Raw genomic sequence first — 22118 nt, 5'->3', positions numbered from 1 at the left:
TTGTAAGACTTCTTTATGACTTCAAAATGTCAGCTCTTTACCAGGTATGTGATTCTTGGACATTTGCTACCAACTCAGGTAGTCAGGCTTGATGGCAGATGCCCTTACTCCTGAGCCATCTTACTAACCCTGCCCTCATACTTTTTAAAGGTTGTTGTGTAGCACCAACTATCTCAATCAACATCTTAGTTGTGATTATGTCTTTAAATTAACTTTCTTTTGTAATCCTTCTAATTTTACTGAGCCATGAAGTCTCTTATTTCTCTATAGCACTTAACAGACGTGCTATTCATGTGGCTCTATTAATTGTTTTTAAAGGAGGAAAATAGTTATTAATCATTTCAGAGTTTGTCGGGTCAGGGGCTCGTCTAATAGGATGCTTGTATGGCCAGATGATTTGGTGCAGTTTACCTACCCCCTCCTTAGCATCTTTGTCATAGTTGCTTTCTAGGACTGTTTCCTCTTGTATAAAGCCAGGATGACAGTTCGTTCTACCTCACTGGGAATTCATGGGGATGGTGAGGATACTTAGTGTGCTACTGGCATGAGCCTTGCATCCTTGTGGTCCTGAGAGAAGTTAGCGTGGTGCTGGCATGGGTAGAAGAGTCAAGCGTGGGCATCATTAAAATGATGAAATCTTTAATTATTAAGAAAATCATAATGAAATAATGGGCTTGTCATTGACCTTGGGCTTCCAGTTATTGACAGCTGTGCCAGATAGGGAGCAAGCAGTTCTCACAGTAGAGGACAGATGAGCTGCATTTAGGGGCAGGTGTTCAGTAACCAAATCCCAAATGTCCTGTTGCCACAGCATAAACTTTAATCGTGGATGCTCTTCTCGTGGATGAGCATCGTGGATGGTTGATTTTTCTCACAGGAGGGAATTTCAAAATATAGCTCTCTATAATATTAAAATTCCTTTAGCAAATCAGGTAAATAACCTTATCCCCTCTATATTTCTCCCCTAAAATGCTATATTTGTTGACACAGAAGTTAAATATATTCCACTTTCCTGTAGGGTGCAATTTGGCAATGGTGTCGGAAATAAATGCCATTGACAGCGTCTGCTTTCCCAGTACCTGGTTTGCTGAAATACGATGTTGCTCTCCTGAGAAATTTAAAAATCAGTGTTGAAGATAAACCAAATCAAAATGTTGAATTCTTTTTTTATCCTTCCACTAGCAACTTATTTATTGCACATTTCACTGTCTCGGAAGAATTCGCTCAAATCCCACTGTAGTTGCTGCCGAAGGTATTTACGGACTCCTGTCTTCTTACATCTTATGAGCGTGCTCAGGAGCAGCCTTGTAGGTGTGCCCAAGAGAAACGCATGCTTGGCCACACATACAGAAAGTGACACTTACATTCGGAAGTAGGGAAATAGAGAAAATGGCTTCCATCTTTAAAATGGAATTGATATCAGTAATGAACATGGGCATCTATAGTATTGTTCAGATTTAAATAACTAACAGTATTGAATGCCTGACTGTGCCAGGTTTGAGCTGTGGGTTTTATGCTCTTTGGGCTCTATAGTTAAGTGAAGCAGTGTTAAGAGAAATAAGTGCATAGAGGGCATGCTATACTACAGTTTCATGAAAAACACATGTTTTTCTGTCAATGCGACATTTCAGGGACTTCACATTGCTTTATCTTAATCCCCTCAGCACCCCCAATCAGGTCCACTCATCTTCATCTTATACACTGAAGCACCAGCCCCTGACACTTTCCCAAGGGCCTTGTGAGCTGCGGGGAATTCAGTTCTAGAGGCTCCAGAGCCTGTCATCTCAACCATGGGAAGGGAATATGGGGATTCTCTGAGTTGAAGGCCACTCCTCTGGGTCACAAGGCTAGAAAGTTAGAAGACCAACAATCTAACCCATATTTTTTTTCTTTTAACCACTATACCATCAAATTTCTCACATCCATTTATTTCTATTAAGTTCAGCTTTTAAAATTTAAACTAAGGTACCTAACGAATTAAGTAAGTTATATAAATAAGTTATTGCTCGTTGATTTGAAATATTAGCTTTACTGAAATACAGGCTGTTGTCATCACTTCTAGGTGCATGCGTGCACACATGCACACACACACACACACACACAAACCTTCCCCACCAGAGAATTGATTTCTTTGTCTCTATATTTTCTCATATTCCACAATAAAACATTCAATTTTGCATGCTCAAGATATAGTGTTTGTTCCTTAATTTGTTATAGGTAGTAATAGAGGTGTTCCTCTATGGCTAGAAACATGAAAATACTCTTGATTATTGTGTCAGAGATTACAGCGTAAATACTAAACCACCATTACTTAGATGTCAGATTTAGAAAATAGAAAGGTATTTTTGTTTTAAGAATACATCAAATAAAAATGAAATAGGTTAATCTCTGAAAAATCTGTCTGACACAGAACTGGATTGCCATTGCATTAATAACAAACATAAATTTAAATTAGACAAAAGTAATAATTGCTTTCAAATCATGTTATTATTTGACCCTCCCTACAGAGAAATAATACTTTATACTGAAATGTGTTTGTTTTTTATCCTTTTTTTTTTGTCTTTCCTTTTGAGGTGTAAGTTGTACTTTTAAAATAAAACACTTTTTTAATTTACTAATACAGTTATTATTGGAACACATCACAATAGTGTTTGGATGTCAGAGAACAACTTCCTGGAGTTGGTTCTCTCTCTTTACCTTTCCATGGGCTCTAGGGCTAGCCAGTTAAACACTTTTACCCACTGAGCCATCTTGCAGGCCTCAGACTCTACCACCTCCTCCTCCTCCTCCTTTCAGTCGTTCTTTTCAGGCACAATTACTTAAATTCCGTAGTAGTCATGAATACTAGACCTCGATGTCATTTACATGGGAAATAAATATACTAAAGCCTTGAGGTGGTCAAATGTTTTAAAGACTGCCTCTGAATGTGCATGGTAACACCCACCTATAGTACCAGCACTCTGGAGGCAGACACATGAGGGTATCAAACTGAAGCCCTGCTGGGCGGGGGCAGGTTGGGGAATCATTAAAACCATTTCTCACAAAACAACAACAAAGCCCCCAACAAAACCAGTCCTCTTTCTCCATCCGGTTCTATGTGTACTCAATATGTAGACTTCTTAAAGCTGTGTTGTAGTCTGGTTTTGCTTTATCGACTCCCAATGACACAATCAATCTTATAATGTTCCTTTAGCAGCCATGCATAGATTTTATCATAGCTAGCTGATTGGTTTTTAAAAATCCGTGGAATATTCTAACTACTTACTGTTTTCTAAGACTTGGTTCATATCTGGGCTCAGTCAGTAGATGGCTCACCTAGCTGCATGAAGCCTTGTGTTCAGTCCCCACCATTGCTTAAACTAGACATGGTGGCATGCATGTAATCCCAGCACTCTGGAAATGGTAGCAGAAGGGTTAAAAGTTCAATGTCATCCTCAGCCGCGTCAGAGTTCAAAGCCAGCGTGGGATATAGGAGGGCCTGCCTCAAAACTGCAAACAGGATGCGATTATTTACTGCTTTTTTCCTTTTGCCATCACTATGAGGTTTTTTAAAAGAAAAGCTTGTTATCTGTGTAGATGATCATTCAGTCTGAGCATTTAGAAGGTGGAACCAGGAGAGTCAGTAGTTCAAGGCCAGCCTGGAAGTCTCAAACAAAAACAAAATCATGTACACCACAATGTAGATGCTTCACGGGCAACTGTTGGTGCATGGAGGACAGACAGAATCATCCATGATATATCATGTGTTCCTGGGTTAGACTACATTTGAACCGCTTTCCAAACTGAGAGCTCTTTGCTATTTTCATGTGCCAGCAAGATCCCCCAACAGAAATCATCTTGAACAAGATATCCTCTCTGGCCTCGGAGTTTCATATAAAATGGCTACAGCACTGTCTTCCCAGCCTCATTAGATGGCCCTGAGAGCTAAGCCATCTGGTCATTGCTTTGGACTTTATGATTACTATCACTATTCACTATTTACATTACGATTATCACTCTGTTCTGCTTCCCTCAACCTTTCCCACAAGCCTAGCGCCCCTATAACGTGTAGGACTTTTCTGCAGCGTAATCAGTAAGTGAGCAGCTAAGTCAGGTGAAAACTCATGTCTCTCTTAGATGTACTCATGAAGAAATGCATACTCAGACAGCATCGTGTGAGCTAGACTAGAATACAGATTTCTGATTTAACCAGGAGCATTCTCCACTATCCTATACATACAAAGCCAGAAAATATCCAAAATGCTAACTTTGACTATAGATGAAAACCGGGTATAACATTGTTTGGTGTTGGATCATATATGTTTAAACCAGTGAAGATGCACTATGCACACATGAAGGATTTTTGGTCATCTTTGATTGTCCTTTGTTTGGTTTCTTATAAAATGTTTTTACCTCCAAATACAGCCTAGAAAACCAGTGTTTATTTGAATTCTTCTAGGCTTCTGAACAGATAAACAGACTCCTCTCTCAATTTTTTTTCTTAACAAAACATTTGGGGAAGACAGGCACAGGAGGAGGTGACAGAGAATTTGATGTAGGTTTGATTGTTAATAATGTGAATGTGATAACAGTTGCTTTTATTTACCTGATGTAATTGTTGTCTCTGAGGCTTACAGCCTCAGTCTGCTAACCTAAGCCTAATCCTGGAAGCTTCTAGCCTCTGTACAATCAAATCTAGGCCTAGAATGTTTCCAGCCTCTGAGATTTACTGCTGAATAAGCTCAACCTTTATAGTTCTTTCTGAACTCTTGCAGGCTGATTCAACTCAACTGTTCTGGCCCAAACTCCTCTCCATGCTGACTGATTCATTCTCTCCACTTCTCAATTGCTCTGCTTGACCTCATACTAACTCTGGCAATATGTTCTAATCTTCTGGATCTTCCTCATTCTCTGGTTCATTCTGTCTTCACTTGTGTCTAGATTGTTCTCTCTCTGAAACTTGTCTATGTACAACTGTCCCAGTAAAACCAATCCTTTCTTCCCTCCCTCTGCACTGCTTCCTTTTATGTTGCCTCTCTTTCCTCTCTCATGCAAGTTGGGCAGATCCTGTTTTGTCAAATCTTTCTCTGACTCATCACTTTGTCTGCCACTCAACTAGACATCACTTTTCAAATATGGTACTTTCCTTTCTACATTGTTTAGGATTAAAGATATATACTAAGGATATGTCTGTATTCCAACCAGAGAGATTAAAGGTGTGTGCTAAGGGTTGAGCAACACTACAATTAAAAACAAGGGCTTTTTTCCAGTAAATGACACAATCTCGGGGTTCACAGTGTGATCAATAGCCTGCAACAATGGTCCCCTAGTTCCGAGTTGAACACCTAAAGACAACCTTACAGAGCAGTCCAGTGTAGAGCTGGGAAGACAGCTCTGCCTTAAACTGTTTGCCCTATGAGCACCAGAGTCCAGATCCCCAGGACATAGGTAAAGCCAAGCATAGCATTGTGTGCCTGCAATCCTGGTGTTCCTATGGGGAGATGGAGGCAGAAACAGGAGAATCCCTAGAAGCTGGGCATAGGCAGCAGCAAACAATGAGGCCTGGCTCAAACCAGAGGAAAGGCAACGACCAGCCCCTGAGGATACACCACACTCCCCCCGACACACACACACACACACACACACACACACACACACACACACTGAAAAACAAAATGCAGTACAGCTTGAAGGAGTCTCAGACTTGGGGCTACAGAATAAACAAAAAGAACTGCAATATCATTAAACATAAAGCCTTGTGGCTTTGAAGAAAATGTCAGTGTATTTTATATCATAGAAGACATTTCAGTTTCAGGAATTCCCTGTTATTGGAGACATTTTCTACCAGTTTTATGGGTGGTCCCATCATTTGTGGGGGAAAACTGATCTTGTGTCCATCAATTACTTTATGTGTAAATATTTGCTCAGGAGGACCGGGTCAGAGATAGGCACATTTCAGCCTTTCTCTTCATGGATGAGTTACTTGAATTTTAAAGCTCCAGAAAGGTTTTCATCTGCAACCAAGCTCACTATTATTCTGATCCCCAGCCCCGGCTTTGGATTTAAAATAAAAGGCATATTAATTGTTAAAGAAATTTGGAATGATGACATAATCTTTAAAGTTATTGACTAGCAAATTGGAGATGAGTCATCTATATACTGTGTAGGTGAAAAGAAGTGACCAATGGCCTCTTATTATGCTTATATCTCCTCATTGGTAGGAGATGTTTAAAACAGATCTGACCAGAGTTGGGAAAGTGACCCAGGATGGGAAGTGCTTGCTGTTCAAGCATGAGAACCTGTGTTCTGATGCTTACAGGTCCTGTAAAAAGCCAGTTTGGGAGCATGGACTGGCAATCCCAGCACTGGGAATCAGGGACTGTCGTGGAGACCTGTGTAGCCATTTGTTGAATTCCAGATTAAGTGAGAAAACTGCTCTCTAAAAATGAGATGAGAATGAACAATACAGGAAGACACCCAAATCAGTCTCCAGCATCATGGATGCCTGTATGCACATGCACGTATATACACACAGAGAGACACCACACACACACACACACACACACACACACACACACACACACACACGCACACACACACACTCCTGTGTGAAGACTCCGTGATGAGATTTCTGAGCCTTCCTCTTCTGCATGCCCCATGATCCAGCACCAGGAAGCACAGGTCTTATTTTCTGTGGCTTCTTGCCACCCCCTCAGGAGCTTTCTCTGAATCACAGATCTTCAATATGATGCCATCTACAGCAGTTCCCAAATAAATGGCAAAGTAGAAAAGGATTTCTCATCTCTTTGGTGGGCAAAATGGTTCACTTACAGAATGGCTGCTCCCGCTTGCTCTCAGTGAAGCTCAGTGGCTCAGCGTTACCTGTTAGATGGGTGTGCTATGGATTAGAAACACCAGATCTCTTCTTCCTCAACCTTCCCCTCCCCTCCCCTCCCCTCCCCTCCCCTCTCCTCCCCTCCCCTTTCTTCCCCTCCCCTCCCCTCTCCTCCCCTCCCCTTTCTTCCCCTCCCCTCCCCTCCCCTCCCCTCCCCTCCCCTCCCCTCCCCTCCCCTCCCCTCTTCTCTTTTTTCTGCTAGAAGGACTTGGGGATCACACAGTGTGTTCTCTGCAGTGTCCTTGAGTAACTATAGGACAGAACCCAGATATCTTTTGAGAACTCTTACTGAGTGGCTGAAGTTGGCCATATATGCCCTCTGCCAGCGCCTCATACCCTAGGTGGAGAGGAATTCTAAATCCAGGTCCTTCCTTTCCTAAGTGAAGAAATGAACGGAAAAGCAGACTGGTTAGCACATGGAAGAAATACAGCAAATGCTGGCTGTCATCAGGGAAGTTGTCGGAGAAGAGCCTAGCGTTGTTAAATGGGGCTTAATACGGCAAAATTGTCTTTAATTTCTTTTCCCAATATGAGCAGCAGTTTTTTTTTTTAATTTAGAGACATTTTAAAGCAGGAATCCAGGAAATGACAGAGCATACTTCTCTATCTGCTGCCCAGATTGCACGAATTAGAATATTTTATCTGTTTGCTTCAGATCCACCTTCTTAAAAAGTAAGCGCATACGGAGAAATTTTCCTTTGAGACTCCCTTAGTCCCCCTGGCTCTGCACCTTCTCTAGAGGTAACTGCTACCGTGAGTTTGTGGTGTGTTCTTCCTGTATGCGTTATACTTTCACAATTTGCTCATATCTCCGTTCCTAGTACTAATCTGTCATCTGCAGTAAAATTTTCAAAGTGGGTGTCCTTTGCTTGCCTACATTGTGGCTCCTTACATACTGGGCTTTCTCTCATGGAATGGTGTATGTTTCTGTTTATCCTGTGATTTTGATTTGTTTCTTTCTCTTCTGCCTTACCAGCCAACTTGATTCCATTCACCTTCCTGATTCAAATGTTCATAGACTGAAGTTTTTAAATAATAATCATTACATCTTACTGTAAGTCAGAAAATTTTTTGGTGCCTGTTATCTTCCAAATCAATGCCAGGTCCCTGGCTGATTGAATTCTAAGCCATTCTCCCATTCCTGCCTCCTGAGATTGTAACAGCACAGAGACACCCATGCCAATTGTTCTCCACCCCACCCCTTTGTTTCGTATGGTAGCCAAAAGAGTTTATTGAGCACGTAAAAGCATAGATTTTTCAGTTTGGGTCAAAACTGAAAAGATTTCATCATTGTAAAAAATTTTAAGTGTTCTTAGAATAATCTGGGTTAAAGTATAATTTTTATGAACTCTAAATATATATTAGATATTTGCAATGAAAACTTAGTGTTTGCTAAAGCTGCTCTGTTCAGTGTAAAATATACAACGGACTAAAGATTTAATTTTTAAAAAGTACAATGCCACATTAATAAGTTATATATTGGCTACATAGTAAAATGGCACAATTTTATACATTAAATTGGCTGAAGCACCATCCATAGTTCCACCTGTTTCTTTTTACTATGTTAATATGGCTCCCAGAAAATCTAAAATTACATGCCCTATATGTAACGTAATATAGTTGGCAGTGGTCCCAGATTTCTGTTAAGACTTTTAAAACAAAACAAATAACGGGTCGTATTATCTGTGCATGCTAATTACATTTACCAGGGCACTTCTTTTCGTTTCTTTTCTTACCTGCCTGCCTTCCATGTAGATTCATTTCTCCTGTTTCTCTATTTGACCCTTCTGTGACCAAGCCATGCTGAAAGACAGGCTTTGTTGGTGGTGAGCTCTGTGTTTGTAATCCGAACCAGTTCTGAGTGTCAACAAGGTGTGGAATTCCAGGTTGACAGTTTGCCTGGAGTCTTTGGACAATATCGACTGGGATTTACGATCACTAGTGAGGAGTAGTGCTTTGCAGGTAGCCTGCCAGCCTGCCCTTTAACTCCATTAGCCTAAGTTTTTCTCCACTTTTCCTCACTTTACTGTACTTTTCGCATAGTAGACTGTGTGTTCGGCACTATGTCTTTTCTCTCGAACTGGAACTACTTTTTTCTGGCTCCTGAGCTTCCTCTTAGATGTGAAGGTTCTCAAGCAGCCACCTGTCTCCCCTCTGCCCCTCCCCCCTCCCTCCACCCCCACTCCCGTTGTCCATCTCTTTATTGTTCAGGGATAATTGCTCAAAGGCAATCAGTCGTTTCTCTTGTTGACCCCTTACTGGGTTTATTCCTGGTTCAACTTTTTTTCTCATTTATTTATTTCAGAATCTATAAGTCACTTTTCTTTCTCAAAATTTGTAATTTAAAGAAATTAAGAATTTGGTTTTTTCTTTTTTTCCTTGCATGTTTGGTTCAGAACTTCTTATAGTTTTACAAGTCAAAGACAGTTTAGTATAGAATATTTGCATATATAGTATCTATCTCTCTATCTATATATGACTTAAATAAGACTAGTAACTCAGTTATCATCACCATCATCGTCATTTTTTTGATTTTTTAAATTTCCTCAGTTTCTTTTTATTTATTTATTTTATTAGATATTTTCTTTATATACATTTCAAATGCTATCCCCCCACCCTGCTCTCCTACCCACCCACTCCCACTTCTTGGCCCTGGCATTCCCCTGTACTGGGGCATATAAAGTTTGTAATACCAAGGGGCCTCTCTTCCCAGTGATGGCCGACTAGGCCATCTTTTGATACATATGCAGCTAGAGATACGAGCTCTGGGGGTACAGGTTAGTTCATATTGTTGTTCCACCTATAGGGTTGCAGACCCCTTCAGCTCCTTGGGTGCTTTCTCTAGCTTCTCCATTGGGGGCCCTGTGTTCCATCTTATAGATGACTGTGAGCATCCACTTCTGTATTTGCCAGCACTGGCATAGCCTCATACGAGACAGCAATAACAGGGTCCCTTCAACAAAATCTTTCTGGCTATGCAATAGTGTCTGGGTTTGGTGGCTGATTGTGGGATGGATCCCCGGGTGGGGTAGTCTCTGGATAGTCCATCCTTTCGTCTTAGCTCCAAACTTTGTCTCTGTAACTCCTTTTTTGGGTATTTTGTTCCCTATTCTAAGGAGGAATGAAGTATCTACCCAAGAATCCGACATTGCTGGTGGCTTTGTTTTCCCCACTTTCACCCAAAAGTAACCCCTGTTAAGTAGCCTCTTTGGGGTTTTTTCCTCGCTGTCCTTACAGGTTAAGCATGTACACGTAGTTTAAAACTTTGGTTGGAATGACTTAATACCTTCCTTTTAGTTTCGCATTTGTGAGGTTGATGGATGGGACACATACCCATAGTTAGTTTTCACTGCTACAGATTGTTTTACTGTGCACTGTGTTGTGTTTTAGTATCCTCCTGATGCAGGTGGGCTCTAGTTTTCACTTAATTACAGCAATGTATGTGTTTGCTTATTCCCTCATTGTTGGTGCTGAAAATCAAACCTGTTCAGGGACCTAGCAGTGTTTGTAGCATGCATATATATATATATATATATATATATATATATATATATAATATATGATATATGTATATGTGTATATGTGTGTATATATGTATATGTGTATGTTTATATGTGTGTGTATATGTATATGTGTGTGTGTATGTGTGTGTGTATTTATATAATCCTTTATTTTAATGCTTTCTGTATTCTTGAGGTTTTTTAGTGTTTTATCCTTTTTGGAGGGGTGGTATGCAGGTCTACACAAGTTTTCACTACATGTAAATTGTTTGTTTTATTATGTCTGAGTGAGTAACCAAGCATCCCTCCCCCATCCCTACTCCGTTTGTTTTCCTTCTCTAGAAACGATAAAAGGTTCCTGGAAACAGAACCCAGGGCTAGCCTGGGGCAAAAGCATAGAGATGCTATCTTTACATAAGCAGTTACTAGACTAAACAAACAAACAAACAAACAAAATCTAACACCCTTTGCAGAGAAGAAGAGGAAAAAAAAATGTTCATTCTGGCCTTAGCACTTCGTGTCAGGGAGAAAGATGTGTCCGCCCTAATATGTGGCCATATAGCACACCATTGCTGTCCTGACAAATTGTTACCCTGGGCTCTAACAGTAACAAAGGGATACAGTAATTTACCTGGGTGTAGCACATCAGCTATGGAGGAAGCCTGTCTTCAGTTAAGAAGTCATCCCTCCCACTGTAAGGCTAATGTTCTAGTGAACCCCCTGTGCCATTTGCTTCTTAGCTCTCTTAGAACTTGTTAGGGCATGGAACAAATGTCTGGGAGTAGGACAGCTGAGTCGCATGCTGCTGCCCATCCGATTCCTGCTCAGCTCAGTTTGGAGAGGGTGATGCTGTTCAGCTCCAGCCACACAGCAAAGTGTCTGGCTTCAGTGCTTCCGCCTAAGCCTGTGTCCTGATCCAGTCATTGGGAAGCTGGTGATCCCCCTGCCTCAGATTTAACACAAGCTAAACTCTCACTGGTGCCTTGACGTATCAAACCCTCTGTTGTGCCCACCTCCTAACCATCCTGCAACTTGTCAACCTTCCTTGCTAGTACTAGGGCAACTGGGAGCTGAGGGGCCTCGTGGAAATGCACAAGACCTTTGTTTGCCCATGATTCTCATACTCCTGAGTGCTCTTGGTCCTCACCAGATTCGTAGAAGCCTGGCAATGAGGCAAGAACCTATTTGCTTTGGCATTCCTTGCAGCCCATGAAATGCTCCCCACCCTACTGGAAATCAAATCCTGTCTCCTTTCTTCATCCTTACTGCGCAGACTCTTTGGTGTAATCGGTTTCAGTTGCTTCACACTGTGCCCTCCTCCTTCCTGATCCAGCCCCACAGCCAAGTTACAGTGGTGAAGCTATAAGACATCCAGTAATGATGGCCTTCCCAAAACAGTACACCTGGTCATGGTGAGCAACAGGATCACGGCCACTTACAGAGAATCTGGATATAAAGAAGTGTGTGCAACTTTAAGGCTCTGTTAAATGCAGTTTCACATCTTGTAATCCAAAGATTCTTTAAGATCACCCGTACCTTCTGTTGTATAACACAGTAGTTGAGTTCATAAGCTCATTTCTCTAACCTCTGGCTTAGTTGTAATAAGCATGACCCTTTAGTTACATGTCATTGGTAAGTCATTCATGGGGGTGGAGGTTGAGCCTCTGACTGAGTTGCTGGACACAGTTCTTGATGCCAAGATTCAAGGCATAGTGTTGAGCCCACAGCCTGTATTCAGGCCACTGAAGCACATTGAACCCCAGAGAAAACATCAGGTGCTAACTGGAAAATGTCTGAGCTTGATAAAAATAATGCCCCTGTGGAGAGACTGTCAAAGCCACCAGCCTTGTCTGGAGTTGGAGTTTGTCACATCCGTAGCCATGCAGTTTACTCATGGGAAAGCATTGACAATTTCATTCTTCGTGCCTGTTTAATGCCGTGTCTTTTGTTGCATCTAATATAAACATCATTAGGTCTGTATTTAAAGATTGATGTCTTGATGATATTAACCTGCATAGAACATTGAAAGCAATGTTAGCATTGCGTTTATATAATAGTAATATATACAGTCTTAGTTTCTGTTGCTCTGGTTAACACTATGACCAAAGGTAACTTGGGGGAGGAAAGGGTTTGTTTCACCTTATGGCTCTATTGCTGAAAGAAGGCAGGGCCAGGATGGGAACCCGGAGGCAGAAGCCATGGAAGATGCTGCTGACCGGTGTCCTTGCTCGGCGGGTTTTTTATACAACTCAGGATGACTTGCCCCAGGTTGGCACTACCCACAGTGGAGTGGGCACACATCTACCATTAATCACATCAACGTGAAAGTACTCCACAGGCTAGTGCATAGGACAACCTCATGGGGACATTTTCTCAGCAGGGGTACCCTCTTTTCAAATGACACTTATCTATGACATGTTAAAAAAAACTAACCAGAGTATGTTTATACTTATATACATGTCTGTAATAGCAGCGTAATGGTTTCTTAGATGTTTATCAGTTCCAAGCAGAGAACATCCCTGATTGATGGTGACTGAGAGGCCCGACAGCAAATCTGGATGGACAGAAGCATTGAGTTTGCAACGCTGGAAATAGGAAAACCAAGGACCTCTATAGAAACGCTGTCATTCTGTGCTCAGACTTGCTGGGGTGTTGCTATCTAGAACTCGGCTAACAGATACAACACATGGCCTGTGAAGCTGCCCTTCTTGTACAAGGATGGAGAACAGAAGAGAGAGCATTGTGTGTCCCTTCAGGGCAGGGGAGGTTCTATTTGGAGGAGAAAACAATTAGTCAACTGTGGGAAATAGACTATGGCCTTGTAGGTGAGGAAGCTTCTGGACACAGGGACTGATAAGCCAAGTGTAACAGCTAGATCAGGGACAGAGACGATTCCCTGTGACCTTTGCCTTGAAACGTCTTGTTTTTCCCCAAAGTGACTATGCATTTCCTACCTTTAACTTACTATTTTATAACCTAAGATGTTTAGAAAATTATTATTTTATGTAGACCTCCATTCTTTTATCGTAAGCCTATTTTAATCTCACTGTGTTAATAGTTAAATAGTTTATTTTTGAGACTTATTTTTATTATTTATTTATATGTCTTGAGTATGTATTTACACACTGTGTGTACACACCTGTGGAGGCCAGAAGAGAGCAGCGGATGCCCTACAACTGGAGTTGCAGGTGGTTCTGGGCCAGCCAGCATGAGTGATGGGAACTGGACTCAGCTCCTGTGGAAGAGCAGCAAATGCTCTTAACCACTGAGTCGACTCAGAAAAGAGTTTCTGATCCCCTAGAACTGGAATTAAAGGCAGTTGTGAGCCACTGATGTGGGTGCTCAGGTTTGAACTCTCAGAGCCGTGTGCAGTGCTGCCTCAAGAGATAGATCACAATCTGGAGACAAATTAACTGAGAGCGACAGGGCACCTGACCACCATGCTGAGGCTGAGCGTAGTAAAGATGCTGGAATTGATGGCAGAGAAATAAAGGATAAATTTATCAAAACATATCGAGGAATGGTCTAGAGATCAAAGCAAAGCAAATATGAGATGAAATATGCTTGTGTTTGACTAGGGCTTTGTTGAGTATAACTATATTGTTATTGTTATTTTTTTTATTATTTGAGAATTCCATACATATGTATTGTAATTACATCACTTCTGTCCCTTCCTCTTCCTGTCCTGTGTTCTCTCCTTTTCCTCTCAAATTTATGCTTCATTATTATATATTCATAGGTATATATAAATGCAACCTAATAAGGCTATTTACTGTTACTCATATATGTAATGTATTCAAGTGTTTGATAACCTACCAAAGGTTCAGCTCTAGGGAAGAATGAATCTCCATCTTTTAGTAGCCATTAATTGCCTATAGCTCTTCATCTAGAGGGGTGTAGGGCCTTGTGTGATCTTTCAGTCCATGTTGGCATGTTGACTCATGGTATCATCTTCTTAGGCCTGTGTTTTTAATCTTTCACAGGTTCAGCATCCTTGTCATGTATAGAGAAACTGTCGGGTAACAGACATCTTGGCCCTCAGGCTTTTACAGTCTTTTTGTCTTCTCTTCCACAGTCTTCCCTGAGGTTTAGGGATAGTGGTTGTAGATGTATCCATTTGGTGGAACACCCCTCCGTCAGCTATTCTGTGCATTTTGACCAGCTGTGGCTTTTCATGCTGGTCTCCATCTGCTTCAAAGAACAGATGCTCTGATGAGGACTGAAACCTACACTTATCTGGGTAAAAGGATAAGTATTTAGAATACACTTGGAAATGACACTGATTTATGAAAGTGGTAGTAGCTTCTCCCATATGATTCATAACCGTGTTAACCATGGGTTTCCAGTACTGGGCACGATTTTCCTCCTGTTAAACAGAGCATAACTAAATCTAATTAGGCAGCTGTTGGTTGCTACCAAGCTATTCATGAGTGCCGCTATTGCACCTTTATGGGTACCCTGCCATGCTGGTTATTATGGTGGTTCCTAGGTGTCATAGCTGGGTAGGACTATAATTTTCTCCCTGGAGCACTTGTTGAGTACCGTCAGGAACTGTAAGAGCTAACCCTCAGGGAGGAGGTTCCAGGTCAGTTCCAGAAGGATTCCTTCCAGTCTTGTATCTGAAATATGTGCTATATTCAGCAATAAGATCTTACCTTCAAGTTCTAGAATGCAAACAAGGGTATTGCCAATAGGCTTTCTGGGGGTGGGGGATTACATGGACTCTCTTGACTAATAACGGGAAGGGAGGTTTCCTATGCCTGGAACTGGGACCTTTGTCTGATAGTCTGTGACTCTTCAAAGGAGTATTACGGCCTCAAGTAATGCCGTGTGTGTGTGTGTGTGTGTGTGTGTGTGTGTGTGTGTGTGTGTGTGTGTTACATATATAAAATATCTGCATCAAATAATGTTTCCCCGTAGCTTTTAAAAACATCCTTCCTGTTGTTTATCCCTCCTCTCTCCTTCTCTCTGTATTGCCCTCTGTCCCTCCCCCAGGTAGTTTCCACCCCCCTCCCCATTCTTCCCATCTCCCCCTTCATGGCACCTTCATCCTACTGTCCCCCTTTCTAAAGGAACAAAGTAACTAGAACAAGGAGGTCATCAAGGTGTGGATTCCAGGTAGTCTGCACCACTGCCTAATGAGTCCTAGATTCGTTACAGAGACGTGAAAAGCACTTAAGACACATGTGCATTGCAAAGAAGTGTGCACAGCGGTTCTTTTCCCATTGCTGTTTTAAAACTAAGATAGGAGGTGGAGAGATGGCTCAGCAGTTAAAGCTATTCTTCCAGAGGACCGGAGTTCAATTCCCACCATTCATGTCAGCACCTATGGGTGGCTTCATAACCTCCTCTAATTGCCTTTAGTGGCTTCCTTACATACCGGCATGCATGGTCACATACCCAGAGACAATTTTTTAAAAGTAGGACAATTAAACAGCTAAAGTGTGTGTGTGTGTGTGTGTGTGTGTGTGTGTGTGTGTGTGTGTGTAAAATATACACCTTGGGACTAGGGAGATAGGTGAGTGGATATAGTGCTTGCTATAAAAAATATGAAGACTCGAGTTTAGATCACCAGCACCTCTATAAAGGCCAGGCACGGCTGCCTCTATCTCTAATCCTGCTCAGAGGCAGAGATATGCAATCCCAGAAGCTCATTGGGTACCCAGCCTCGACAAACCAACTTGCTCCGAGTTCACTGAGGGACCCTATTTCAAAAGTAGTGTGAAAAGCCATAGAGGAAGACACCCACTGCTGATCTCTGGCTTTCATCCATGCACACGAAGGGCGAGTACACATGCAAACACACATGCATGCCCACTACTCACACTCTTGAAATATGTATTTAATAAAAGTACTTCCCTGAAAACTACGTTGTTTTATCTGTTCCTGGGATCCATATTATCCAAGTATATTTTAAGCCTTTTTATGCGATTTCAAATTTAAATCCAATTCACTGAAATGTTTTCTTTCTAGTCTCCCGAGAACACAGAGGGCAAAGATGGAACCAAGCTAAGTAAGCAGGAGGTAAGCAAGCCTTTGATATCCCTGCATGAGTCTTACCATTGAATGTTTCGTGTTGTCTGCATGTGAAGAAATGCCATTGCAAGTAAGTCTGCTATGGCTAACATCAGAGGTCAGAGTCTTCATGCAGTTTCACGTGGCTTAGGCATGTTCCACTGAATACTCTGATAAGGTATTTTCCTGTATTTGTGTTTCTGCATGTTGGTCTTGCTGTCTGTCAAAGTGGGTATTGAGAATTCTTTCTGGGCAGAGAGCAAGATAATAGGTAAATTCATCAAGGAGAACAGAGCCCGCTTCTTATAACAAGAAAATGAAAGGTTGTTGATTTTATAAATTTTCTGCTCCAATGAATGAATTATGAATTCCTTTTTTTGATTCTGAGTATTTACCTAAGAGGATTCATCTCTAAAGACAAAAGTATGAAACAATCCACAATATGTCAAAATATTAAAGCTTTTATTTTAATTAGGGAAATTCTTAAGATACTCAGATAAATAATTAGTCCATGCATTAAAGTTGCTTTGTATTAAAATACAGAAACCTGAGAAAGGGTTAAGAACTTGTAAGACATGCTTATGTCTCACCCGTGATAGAGATACCAAAGGAGATGTCTTAAAAACTCAGAAGTGAGATATGCATATGTGATGACAGCTCCTCCCTGTTGCAGAGAGCTTTCCAGTGTGTGGAAAACTTCAGCTCTTACACTTGAACGTATAAACTAAGAGGGGTCACAAGGGAGCACAAGCAGTATACAGTTACAGATCCTTTGATGGGTGATTCATATTATGGTTAATAATTCAGAGGAATTCATCTTGATACCCAGGTCCCTGCATAAGCTTGATACTGGGAAAATCATTTCTGCCACGGGAAAAAAAAATCTTTAAGAGAAGCTATAATGTAAGAACAAAACCACCTGCCCTTATCAGCCACGTACCAACCAGGAACTGTTGGAGGTAATCAATCATGAAATCAGAAATCTACAGTTGAGTCACCACCCATGCTAGAGCCAACTAAAACTTGATGAACATGCAGAAAATGGCAAGACATAGTTTTTAGAACACTGGGTGAAGTGTTTGGATTCAGGTACACACACACACACACACACACACACACACTGCATTTGGGTTTTTCTCTGCGACTGACATTTAACTTGGTCATTCAGAAACCCTTAAAACCATTGCTCAGAGAAAACATTTGACTGCAGAAAGCCTTCCCAGTCCTTCTGTGCCAGAAGCAAATCCTGCTGGCTGGGGTCCACACAAAAGGTAAACATGAGTTTTGCGTGTATAACTTAGGTATGTTAGTTAGCCCAAGGATCCTCATGTGCAATGCTTTTCTATTTTTTTTATTTACCATTTTATATTTTATATTTCTTATATTATTCCTAACAAAAATATTGTATGGACAATGCCTTTTTTAAAACCTGTTATTCAAGCCAAGGCTAGATTAAAACTCATCAAGTGCCTTGAGGACATCCACTGTCATTTGAAAGGAAAAGGTCAGTGCTTAGATTGATTGTTGACTAACACGCAGAACTGCCAGACGCACCCTGATCCCCACCCCTACCCACAGCAAACTGAAATTCAGCTCAAACTGAAGATCCCAGTATGTTGTTTTGTATGTCAACCAGGATGGACAGATACCAGTTATACAGGAAGCTCTTCTTTTGAAGATTTCCCACTCTAGCTATGGTATTTGGAGGGCATTGTACAGAGCCCCAAACATCAGGAGACTTAGACAGTAAATGATCTAAACAGTGTATCGTGATCCTTATTCTCTGCCACTTACAAAGTCTTTATGTCCATTCTTGCATGTGATCTGTTCAATAACCCTAAGAAACTTGCCCCCCTCTCTTCTCTCCTTGTGGTGGTGGAGATGGGACCCAGCACCTTGGATCTACATGCTCGACTTTACCACTGTACTATACCCCTGCCCAAGAAGCATTCCTTATCAAAAACATAGGAGCACCTACAAATGTTCCCACCATGATAACAGGCCCTGTGGGTCCCACAGTGAAAAGCCAGCAGAACTTGGCCTTCCTAAAACCTCCATTTTAGTATGGAAAAGAAAGGAAAGTAAAATGATAGGATATTTACTGTTAAAGAGAAAGAGCAAGGGGGCAGGGCGGGGGGTGGGGGGAGAGAAGAGCGACTGGGTTAGATAGCAGACAGTGATCCCTATTTTATCTCAAGGAGAAGTGTTCTTAGAGAAATAATAAAATTTTCTCCAAATGTCACAAGTTGTAATCAGCAGAAGCAGGGAGAACACCTGAGGTCCCCGATCCCCGATCTGTGGTCGCCACCCACCTTTCATGTGGTGCTTCAGTCAAGTGACCCTGTTACTAGTTCTTCACCTTCTCCGTTGCCCCAGCCAAGGCTGTCCTTCTGTCTCTCTGTCTCCCAGCGTTGAAAAGGAAAGGACGCTCATGCTGAATTTCTCCGTTTTTGTTTTGTTTTTTGAGAATCAAAAGCAGCTTGGCTTTTAAGCTTTGCTTTAAAAGAGCACACCGAGGCTCAGAAGCAAAGGGGCATCTTGTGAAAATAAGTTTGAAGCAATAATCTGCAAAGTTCAGCGATTCTGCCTGGATCTCGCTCTCCCTTTGAACTTAGTGCGGGTAGATGTGTGTGTTACGTTTGCAGCCAGGATGTTGAAACAGACCCAGTGTCTTTCAGATGTGGGCCATTGGTCAGTCAATAATGCTTACTAGATACGTCCAATGTCTCCAGTATCTATAAACCACAGTGACCCAGCAGCCTAAAACCCTTCATTCCTTGTACGAGAGTCATTATTTCTGCAACCTTTTCCTATGATTTCTCACTTAATCAACAAATTAAGAGAAATTCTATAACGCCGCCCTCCCCCAGTTCTACTAAGTAAAGGCTGAGCCTTAAATGAATATTTCAAATGCTTTAAATGTTTTAAAGGGGAATAAATAGCAGTCTAGTCTGTTTCGTATCCCATAAATTTAGTCCAATCATTTATAGATGTTAAGGCCGTGGAAGCTGATGGAACTTTCCAGGAAGGTACCCACACTTGCATGCATAAGCGTAGTGCTGACTGAGTGAAATGTTAGTCTCAGCCTTCACTGCAGGGAAAAAAGAAAACCCAATGTAGTGATTACTGGAAAGGAAGTTTTTAAAGAGTCTTTTTTTTTTTTATGACACAGAAGAACTAGTAAATTTTAGGTAGGAAGCCATAAAATGATTTTATGGTAGAACAACTACTTTTTGGAGTCTGGCTGACTTGGATAGCCTATAGAGACTGTTGGCGTATCAATTTCCCAAGCGTTTCTCTTGGAACGCTCATCCTGAATCTCTAAATTAAGCCTGTGGATCAGTCCACCGGAGGCCCGGCCTATGAGCAGTGTTGTGACAAGCCCATCCCTCTGGAAAGCCTGTTCTGCATGTTCAAGAGTTGTCAGGGCAAGGCGAGGGTTTGCAGCTGCGAAATCCTTCACATGACTTTTTTTTTTAACCTCTCTATAATAAAAGTTTGTAACAGCAGCTGGTTGGCAAATGGACAGTCATGTATAATGGTTAGAGCGTCTGGCCCCTTTCTAAATGATAGTCTGTGGTTTTCTGGCGCTTGCTTCTTCCATTTGCCTCAACACTTAGTAAGGGTCCGCACTAGGCATTGGCAGTACTGAAGTAGAAAAGGATGGTGCTGTGGGGTAGGAAACTGCAGTGACTACCGAAGGGAAGCCAACAGAGTGCTTGTGGGTTGACAGGCAAGCAGGTTTATTTGTTTCTCTCGTTCAAGGAGGCTGACACTCTGCCCTGTGGACGTTGTTGCTTTCCCTGCTGTACTTGCTAGATGGTGGGAGTATGCACTTGCTAGATGGTGGGAGTATGTTTTTGCTGCCATACAGGAGCTTCAGACCTGACCTTTGTGGTAACTGAGGGATAGATGATCTTCTAGTCTTCCACATTCAGAAACCATGTTAAAGAACAAGCACAGGACATACATGTTTTTGCGAAGTTTAAGTGGGAATATTGTCTTTTCTTCAGCAATACTCAACGTCATTGACCAGCCTGAGAAAGGAATCACAGAATTCGGGTCCTGTCTCCTAGGAACTTGTGGGTGTGATGTCTCAAATGCACCCAGGAGAATCCTAGCAGGCACCTTGGTGTTTCCTGTGGAGAATCCCTCATGATTCTTCTTTCCTGACCACAGCTGTGCCTCGGGCTGTGTGCTGACTGTTATGTCCTATTCTGGGTGGTGACTGTGTCCCAGGCATGACTTCCTATTCTTTGCACATTCTGTTAGCTGGACTTATGTCCAGCTCCAATTGTTCATTGAGACCCCAGGGTTAAAATTATTCATGGATGCTCTGGCCCTTCATTTCCTTCTGTGGTTTAAAGAATTTAGCTTCTCGTGGGACTTTCACCAAGGAAATTTTTTGCTATGGCAATGTCAAGAACTGTTTCTTCCAGTGTGACCTGGACCACTGACCTAGACTGACCATGGCACAGATTCAAGAATTTCTCCAATTCTTCTCAATCATGACATGCGGTCCCACTAACCATTTTTGCTGACCCAGTTAAGAAAAATTATTTGAAGCATTTAAATTAGCAAAATGAGTCAAGAGTCTTCATAAACCAATGTGAGTCAGGGAAACACTCGCATTCATTTATTCAGCAAATATTCTGGGATGTGTGGGGTAGTATCTACTGTTCGACCAGAGATGGAGAAAAGAGTAAAAGGAAGTATAGAGTCAAACCTGCGGAGAAAGCCAGTGTTAGTTTTAGGATGTTGAATCCCTTCCTTTGCCCAGGACAAGTAGGTCCTCCTGCGTAGTTAAGAGTGCCATCTTTGTGTGCTGGATGCTTGGGTTATGTTGTATTTTCTTTAGGATGACATTGGCTGTTAACTGATAAATCCTTGAAAGGTTTTCTGAAGAGAAAAAAAAAAACAACTAAATTCAATATCTATCTCATTGATTTTTCTAAATGTTTGAAATGAAGAGATTAGTGAAACCTATTTTAAGTAGGTAATTGTGTTAATTTTGTTCTGGGTTTGAAAAGTACCGAACAATACAAAGCAAACAAACAAACAAACAAACAAACAACCTTTCTTACCTGTGTGAGATTCACAGGCTCTGTTTTCCAGCATGGCAGAGGGGGGAGGGGGTACTATGTTGATTCTGTGGTGATTACATCAGTCTCTTACTAGCTTTCAGCTTTTGGTTCCGTCTTAAAGAGAGCATTTTTAAGATAATTCAGTGTTCTCGTGTCAATGTATCACAAAAGAAGTGTCTATGGTGTAGGGTGGAGCCAGGATTCCTCCCTTCCCTCTTACCTGGGAGAAGCCACTCCGTGAAAGGTGACCCTGTATCCTATATCTCTCATTCTCTGGAGTGCCTGGTGGACTTGGCATGTTCCATGGTGCTAACCTGTTGAGGATGATGGCAGTCATACATTGCATTCTTTCAACAAAGTAGAATATATCAAGAATGAATTTTTACAACTAACATGGATGTTTAAAATACAAAAAAAAAAAATTTTTTTTCCTATTCTTTTGTAGCCCACAAGACGGTCGGCCAGGTTGTCAGCGGTAAGTCCTCAGAGCCCCTTTTTGTCGCTTCTGAAGAATGTGTGCTCCCTTATCTAAAGCAAAAGGAGGATTACCTGGCATTTTCTTTGAGTCTCTTTTCCTTTTAGGAAGTACTTAGGGGTTGAAATTTCCAGCAGATCTGACCCATATTGCCCAGCAATTCACTTGAT

General features: G+C 41.6%; 1 protein-coding gene across 4 annotated transcripts in view; it reads left to right on the top strand.

Moving 5' to 3' along the window:
* Positions 1-22118, top strand: part of Hmgn3 (high mobility group nucleosomal binding domain 3) — a 35458-nt gene that overhangs the window by 8415 nt on the left and 4925 nt on the right. For all 4 annotated transcript variants that reach the window (XM_085827781.1, XM_021172176.3, XM_085827780.1 and 1 more), the window contains exons 2-3: positions 16348-16398; positions 21919-21948. In XM_085827781.1, coding sequence (XP_085683907.1) covers positions 16348-16398; positions 21919-21948 — 81 coding nt within the window. The remainder of the gene's footprint in view (positions 1-16347; positions 16399-21918; positions 21949-22118) is intronic.

The sequence above is a fragment of the Mus caroli genome, unplaced genomic scaffold, assembly GCF_978045245.1.
Source record: "Mus caroli unplaced genomic scaffold, Mus_caroli_1 scaffold_11, whole genome shotgun sequence".
NCBI classification, from domain to species: Eukaryota; Metazoa; Chordata; class Mammalia; order Rodentia; family Muridae; genus Mus; species Mus caroli.
Note: the sequence above shows the minus strand (reverse complement) of the source record. Positions and strands in the feature narration are given on the sequence as shown.